The following is an 8,588-nucleotide window of genomic DNA, read 5'->3' on the forward strand; positions in this document are numbered from 1 at the left end:
AGCAGCGCCTCTTACTCCAACAAGTCGGACGCGGCAGCCTTGATCAAACCAGAAGATCTCATCCGAGATCGAACTCCCGGTTTCAGGTAACCCCCGGAACATTGGCGCCATTGCCGGAGAACCTGGAAGTCATCTCACCGTCATGGTAAACAACCCTCCTCACAACGACCACACCTCCGGATTAGAAGACGGCACACCAACAAAAAACACGGATGTGCCCCACCATCTCCAAAGGAGGCAAACCACTCCAAGGGAGACAAGCAACCCCAGAGCGTAAAAATCTTAGATGCCATCCGTGAACAGCAAGATCGCCTCAAACAGCTCAAACAATAGGCCGAACGACAACGAGAAGCCGAGCGAGACCTCTGGAGAGAAACAAGACGGTGTCGGGAATTGGAGGAAAAACTCCTAAAACTTGAAGCCGACCTAAAAGCTAAAACCGCCGATCCGACCGCAAAACTAGCCCTAACAAGGACCAAAACCCGTTCACGAAGGAAATGATGAAGGCTAAAGTCCCAAAGGACTTCAAAACTCCCGACATGACCCCATATGATGGTACGTCCGACCTAAGTCATCACCTCAGCAACTTTAGGAGTCGGATGTACCTCATGGATGCCTCGGATGCAACTCGTTGCAAGGCCTTCCCTACCACCCTGACCAAAACGGCAATAAAGTGGTTCGACAGCTTGCCCCCAAGATCAATCACAAGCTTCGTGGACCTCGCTATGAAATTCCTAGCCAGGTTCTCCATACAAAAGGACAAAGCCAAACATGCTCCAAGCCTGCTAGGGATCAAACATGGAGACCAGGAAAACCTCCGCAGCTACATGGAAAGATTCAATAAAGCATGCCTCGACATACAGAACCTCCCCACAGAAGCAGCCATCATGGGACTCATCAACGGTCTGCTTGAGGGGCCCTTCAGCCACTCCATATCTAAGAAACACCCCCACATACATCCCTGAATGAAGTGCAGGAACGGGCTGAGAAATACATCAACATAGAGGAAAACTCCCGATTAGGAGAAACCTCTAAAGCCGGGTTTTCCTACCCATCTCGGCACAAAGATAAGGAGTCAAAGAAAAAGGAAGACCAATCCACAGAGAAGCCCAGGAAATACCATAACTATACCCCTCTCCGGGTATCCTTAGTGGATGTCTACCGGGAAATATGCAACACAGAAAAGATCTCACCTCCTCGCCCAATTAAAAGCAAAAGGGGAGGAAGTCGAACCGAATACTGCGAATACCACAGGATCTACGGACACCCCACTAACGAGTGCTACGACTTGAAGAATGTCATAGAAAAACTGGCCCGAGAAGGAAGACTAGATCGATTCCTAGCCAACAGAACGGATGAGCCAAAAAAGAGAAGGAGGGATAAAGAAGGGCGGACGAGCCGAACGTCCCCCTCACACCCCGGAAAGGCACGTTCATATGATCGACAGGAGATTTGCAGGAGGGAAAATTTCCAAATCATCTCGCAAAAGACACTTTAAAGAAGTATACCATGTCGGAGAAGGGGACAGGTCACCCGACCTCCCTACTATCGCCTTCACCAAAGAAGACGCCGCAAGCATCATCCCTGGGCATGATGACCCCATGGTCGTTACCATCATACTAGCTAATGCCAACCTCCACCGAACACTGGTTGATCAGGGAAGCTCCACGGACATCCTATTCAAATCCACCTTCAAAAAGCTCGGACTACAAGAAAAGGAGCTCAGAGCATATCCCAACAGCCTGTTCGGGCTAGGAGACGCTCTGATCCAGCCCCTCGGGTACATCCCACTGCGCACGACCTTCGGAAAAGGAACCCGGTCCAGAACACTGAGCATAGACTACACCGTGGTTGATGTGAACTCCGCGTACAACGCCTTTATAGGTCGGACGACCTTAAACCAGCTCGCCGCAGTAGTCTCCACTCCACACCTATGCATGAAGTTTCCAACTCCGGAGGGGATAGCCACCATAAAAGGAGACCAAAAGCTCACGCGACGCTGTTATAACGAAAGTCTAAACTTTAAAGGCGACCCCAGAGGAAAAGAAGCCAATACCATTGAACTCGGGGGAACCAGGGCTCGCGAAGAATTTCGCCCCCAACTAGAAGGCGAGACCGAAGAGGTCCAAATCGGAGACAGCAGAGGTAAAACAACAAACGTAGGTGCAAACCTAAGAGAATACCTAAAGGAGCTACTAATAAAATTCCTAAGGAAAAACTCCGACCTTTTCGCATGGAAAGCCGCGGACATGCCCGGCATAAATCCTGGATTAATGTGCCACAAACTGGCAGTGTACCCCGGATCTCGATCAGTGCAACAAAAGCGCAGAAAGCTCGTTCGGGAAAGGTCACAAGTCATGGAGGAACAAATACAGGCCTTACTAGAGGCAGGGTTCATACGGGAGGTCAAATACCCACTATGGCTGGCCAACGTCGTACTGGTTAAAAAGCCAGATGGAAAGTGGCGGATGTGTGTCGACTACACCGATTTCAACAAAGCCTGCCTAAAATACCCTTACCCCCTCCCGAATATCGACACCCTAGTCGACGTCTTGTCGGGATACAAGTACCTCTCCTTCATGGACGATTACTCGAGGTACAACCAGATCCCAATGCATCAACCTGACCAAGAGAAGACCTCGTTCCTAACCCCGAAAGCAAACTACTGCTACGTAGTCATGCCGTTCGAACTTAAGAACGCGGGGACTACATATCAGAGGTTGATGAACAAAGTATTCGCCGACCACATTGGGAAGCTGATGGAAGTCTATGTAGACGACATGCTGGTAAAAACCCAAAGCGAAGAAATGCTGCTACCCAACCCCGCTGAAGTATTCAGCACCATAAGAAAGCACGGGATGAGACTAAATCCCACAAAATGTACTTTCGCGGTAGAAGCTGGCAAATTCCTAGGGTTCATGCTCACTGATAAGCGAGAATTTGTTGTTGATTCGGAATTTCTCAAAGTAAGAATATCTTCGTTGCAAGTATAGCCAAATCAACAACTAAGTCCCACAATCAAATTTAAATTCTCTAAAGAGATGTCACAATACAAAATAAATATTATTAACCGAGAGTATTTAACTCCCGGGTTGTCTTCCCTAGGAGTTACAATAAAATGTCATCATTATTGGCTATGAGGATTGATAGCAAAAATTGTCGTCGGTCTAGATTTTCTCTTGTAGAAATAAGAATTTTGTTGTAAGCATAGCTCCAAACCAACGAACAACTCTCGTATCAAATTAAATTTGGTTGTCACAAATAACAAACCCCAAATAAAAATTAACCGAAGTATTTAGACTCCGGGTCGTCTCACAAAGAATTACAATGAAGTGTATAATTTTATTGGCTATGAAAATGCAAGGGGGGTTTGGTTGATAAGAGGGCAAGAAAATAAATGACAAGAAAAGTAAATCATGCAAGTATTTAAAGAAGACAAGTAAATAAGAGAAAGCAAGTGATAAAGAGAGAGACATTCATGGCAATGAATTGAGATCATAGGCTTTCTATCCTAGTCATGCAATGATTAATTCATCTTATTTAGTCAACTCCAACAAATAGGGAGAAAGTCAAACAAGACTAATTAATCATGTCACAAATATAAACAAGAATTTATCTCATTACGTCATCTCCAATATTGGAAGAAGATATAGGTTATCTTCCATGAGAGAAAGTCTAACAAGACTAGCTAATCTCAATCCAAAAGTCCTAATCAACTCACTAATTTAATTAGTAAAAGATTAGCGTCAATGGAAACAATATTCCAAAAGTCCTAATCAACTCACTAATTGAATTAGCAAAAAATTAGCATCAATGGAAACAATATTAGCTAACAACTCTAGATCACCAACATGAGTTGGGTTTTTATGACTCAAGATTGCCTAATTACTCTTTCCAAGCCAAGAATGCTCAAAATCTACTCTAACATCCAACCAAGCATTTTGTCAAACACTTGGAAGGCATAAAAAGAAAGCATAATAAATGAGCAAGAAATAGTAAAATCTACCAACTATCAATTGCAAGGAAAGTAAATCACTACTCAAATCAACAATTAAAAGAACATTAAACATTAAATTGCATTAAAAGTAAATCAAATCCAACAATAGAATCCATGAACATAAAAGAGAAATTAACATGAAAACTAAGAGAATCAAGTAGTAGGAACAAGAAATTATAAAAGAAACAAGATGAAAACATGTAATTGAACCTAGATCTAGAAGAGATTAACCTAACCTAATTCTAGAGAGAAGAGGGAGCTTCTCTCTCTAGAAATCTAACTAAAGGCTCATATTGGCTAAACTAATTGCTCCTCCCTTTGCCCAAGCTTGAATTCTGCATGAAATAGCATTAGAAATGAGTTGGGTTAGGCCCAAAGTGCTTCAGAAATCGTTGGGGGCGATTTCACATTAGTGGGCTATGGCAGAATCGGCACACACGCGTACATGGCGTGTACGCACCCCTTAACGCGAAGAAACATATAGCATATTTTATATCATTTCGAAGCTCCGGATGTTAGCTTTCCAACGCAACCAGAACCGCCTCATTTGGATCTCTGTAGCTCAAGTTATGGTCGATTGAATGCGAAGAGGTCGGACTTGACAACTTTACGGTTCCTTCATTTCTTCATGGGTTCTTCCACTTTGCATGCTTTTCTCCTCACTTCTTCCATCCAATACTTGCCCTATGAACCTGAAATCACTCAAAAAATATATCAAGGCATCGAATGTAATTAAAGTGAATTAAATTTAGCTATTTTAAGGCCTAAAAAGCATGTTTTCACATTTAAGCACAAATCAAGGGAGAATTGCAAAACCATGCAATTTCATTGATTAAATGTGGGAAAAGTTGATAAAATTCCCCAAATTGAACACAAGATAAACCACAAAATTGGGGTTTATCAAATCTCCCCACACTTAAACTAAGCATGTCCTCATGCTAAAATCAAGAAATAAGCAAAGGGGTATCGACATTTATTCAATGCAAACTAACTATATGCAATCTATCTACATGAATGCATCCACTTGGTCAAAACAAGTCAACTTCCAAGAAAACATATTTAAGTACAAGGGCTAAAGTCATAGCAATCAAATCAAACCCACAATTGAATTGAATTATTAAAAAGATTTTCCAAACTTGCAAGAAAAGAGATGATCATGGGTGGAAACATGTAATTGAGCAATCGAACCCTCACTGGATGTGTATCCGCTCTGGTCGCTCAAGTGTATGGGGTTGATTCACTCAATTCTCCCCTAATCATGCTTTTCAGATTTTGTTTTTCATTTAACAATCAACAATTACTTCATGCATGCATACAAATATCATGAGGACTTCCCATAGGTTGTAATGGGGTTAGGGTCAAGGTAGGATGCATATGGTCAAGTGAGCTTGAAATTTGAATCTTTGATTAACTTAAACTTCTCACCTAACCTATGACAACCTATACAATTCTAAACAAACCTAACTACCCATTCTTCACTTTTTCACACACTCATGCATTCTCTTTTGATTACCACACACATGCATTGACCTTTATTGAACCTTGACTTTGGGGTATTTTTTGTCCCCTTTTTATTGCTTTTCTTTTTCTTTCTTTTTTATATATTTTCTTTTTTTTTCTTTATATATATATATATTTTTTTTTCTTTTTGTTTTTCTCATTTTTTTTTCTTTTCAAACTAAAATATATACAAGAGCATCAATGCATATGGTTTACACATGATTAATACATGAGTATGTACCCAATTCCTAAGATTCTCAACACAATTACAAAAACATACTTTTATCTCTATCCAATGTTCCCAACACTCCCAAAATCAAATGATAAACACTCTCACTAGCCTAAGCTAATTGATGAGCGGATAATTTATACGCTTTTTGGCATTATTTTTAGTATGTTTTTAGTAGGATCTAGTTACTTTTAGGGATGTTTTCATTAGTTTTTATGTTAAATTCACATTTCTGGACTTTACTATGAGTTTGTGTGTTTTTCTGTGATTTCAGGTATTTTCTGGCTGAAATTGAGGGACTTGAGCAAAAATCAGATTCAGAGGTTGAAAAAGGACTGCTGATGCTGTTGGATTCTGACCTCCCTGCACTCAAAATGGATTTTCTGGAGCTAAAGAACTCAAAATGGCGCGCTTCCAATTGCGTTAGAAAGTAGACATACAGGGCTTTCCAGCAATATATAATAGTCCATAATTTACTCGAGGATAGATGATGTAAACTGGCATTCAACGCCAGCTATCTGCCCAATTCTGGAGTTCAGCGCCAGAAATGGATAAAAAACCAGAGTTGAACGCCAGAAATGGATCAAAACCTGGCGTTCAACTCCACAAATGGCCTCTGCACGTGGAAAGTTAAAGCTCAGCCCAAGCACACACCAAGTGGGCCCCGGAAGTGGATTTATGTATCAATTACTTACTTCTGTAAACCCTAGTAGCTAGTTTATTATAAATAGGACATTTCACTATTGTATTTGACATCCTGGATCGTATTTTGATCCTGTGATCACGTTTTGGGGCTGGCCATCTCGGCCATGCCTGGACCTTTCACTTATGTAATCTTAACGGTAGAGTTTCTACACTCCATAGATTAAGGTGTGGAGCTCTGCTGTTCCTCAAAGATTAATGCAAAGTACTATTGTTTTCTATTCAATTCATCCTATTTCGCTTCTAAGATATTCATTCGCACTTCAACCTGAATGTGATGAACGTGACAATCATCATCATTCCCTATGAACGCGTGCCTGACAACCACTTCCGTTCTACCTTCGACTGAATGAGTATCTCTTAGATCTCTTAATCGGAATCTTCGTGGTGTAAGCTAGAATGATGGCGGCATTCAAGAGAATCCGGAAAGTCTAAACCTTGTCTGTGGTATTCCGAGTAGGATTCAATGATTGAATGACTGTGACGAGCTTTAAACTCGCGAGTGCTGGGCGTTAGTGACAGACGCAAAAGGAGGGTGAATCCTATTCCAGCATGATCGAGAACCGACAGATGAATAGCCGTGCCGTGACAGGGTGCGTTGACCATTTTCACTGAGAGGAGGGGATGTAGCCACTGACAACGGTGATGCCCTTGCATAAAGCCAGCCATGGAAAGGAGTAAGACTGATTGGATGAAGATAGCAGGAAAGCAGAGGTTCAGAGGAACGAAAGCATCTCTATTCGCTTATCTGAAATTCTCACCAATGATTTACATAAGTGTTTCTATCCTTTATTTTATGTTTATTTAATTATTATTCGAAAACTCTATTACTATTTTATATCCGCCTGACTGAGATTTACAAGGTGACCATAGCTTGCTTCATACCAACAATCTCCGTGGGATTCGACCCTTACTCACGTAAGGTATTACTTGGACGACCCAGTGCACTTGCTGGTTAGTTGTGCGAAGTTGTGAACCATGGTATTGGCATCATATTTTTGGCGCCATTGCCAGGGAAAGAAAGAGCGATGAATTTTACATAATCAAAGTGTAATCACATTTTCTGCGCACCAAGTTTTTGGCGCCGTTGCCGGGGATTGTTCTAGTTTGGACAACTGACGGTTCATCTTGTTGCTCAGATTAGGTAATTTTTTTTTGTTTTCTTTTCAAAAATTTTTTCAAAAAATTTTTTAAAAAATTTTCTCCTTTGTTTTCGAAAAAAAAAAATCTTAAAATAAAAATATTTTCAAAAATATATTTTTTTTTCTTCAGAATTTTTAAGAATGAATTCTAGTGTTTCATGAAGCATGTTGAAGCCTGGCTGGCTGTAAAGCCATACCTCAATTCTTTTGGACTCAAGAGAAGAGCTTCTTTATCTTTCTTAGCAAATTGGCTGCTGAATGTAAAGTTCTGCTAAAGCTTGACTGGCTATTAAGCCTTGTCTAACCCTCAGATTGGAGCTTTAGACTAACATGGCAAGATTCCTGGAATTCATATTAAAAATTTTGGAATCCTTATTTTTCTTTTTCAAAATGATTTTCGAAAAATTAAAAGAAAATACAAAAAAATTAGAAAATCATAAAAATCAAAAATATTTTTTGTGTTTCTTGTTTGAGTCTTGAGTCATGTTATAAGTTTGGTGTCAATTGCATACTCATCTTGCATTTTTCGAAAATTTTCATGCATTCATAGTGTTCTTCATGATCTTCAAGTTGTTCTTGGTAAGTCTTCTTGTTTGATCTTTGCATTTGCATGTTTTGTGTCTTTTCTTGTTTTTCATATGCATTCTTGAATTCTTAGTGTCTAAGCATTAAAGAATTCTAAGTTTGGTGTCTTGCATGTTTTCTTTACATTAAAAATTTTTCAAAAATATGTTCTTGATGTTCATCATGTTCTTCATAGTGTTCTTGGTGTTCATCTTGACATTCATAGCATTCTTGCATGCATTCATTGTTTTGATCTAAAAATTTCATGCATTGCATCATTTTAATGTTTTTCTCTCTCATCATTAAAAATTCAAAAATAAAAAAAATATCTTCTCCTTTTTCTTCTCATCAAATTCGAAAATTTGAGTTGACTTTTTCAAAAATTTTAAAATCAAGTTGTTTCTTATGAGTCAAATCAAATTTTCAATTTGAAATTCTTATCTTTTCAAAATCT

The 8,588-nt window shown here is 39.9% G+C and overlaps 1 protein-coding gene across 1 annotated transcript; it reads left to right on the forward strand.

Annotated features, from left to right (window-relative positions):
- The first annotated feature begins 497 nt into the window (after positions 1 to 497).
- On the forward strand, positions 498 to 965 carry LOC112757383 (uncharacterized). The gene has a single exon (XM_025805970.1). The coding sequence runs from the start codon at positions 498 to 500 to the stop codon at positions 963 to 965; it is 468 nt and encodes a 155-aa protein (XP_025661755.1).
- The last annotated feature ends 7,623 nt before the right edge of the window (positions 966 to 8,588 follow it).

The sequence above is a fragment of the Arachis hypogaea genome, chromosome 16, assembly GCF_003086295.3.
Source record: "Arachis hypogaea cultivar Tifrunner chromosome 16, arahy.Tifrunner.gnm2.J5K5, whole genome shotgun sequence".
Lineage (NCBI taxonomy): Eukaryota > Viridiplantae > Streptophyta > Magnoliopsida > Fabales > Fabaceae > Arachis > Arachis hypogaea.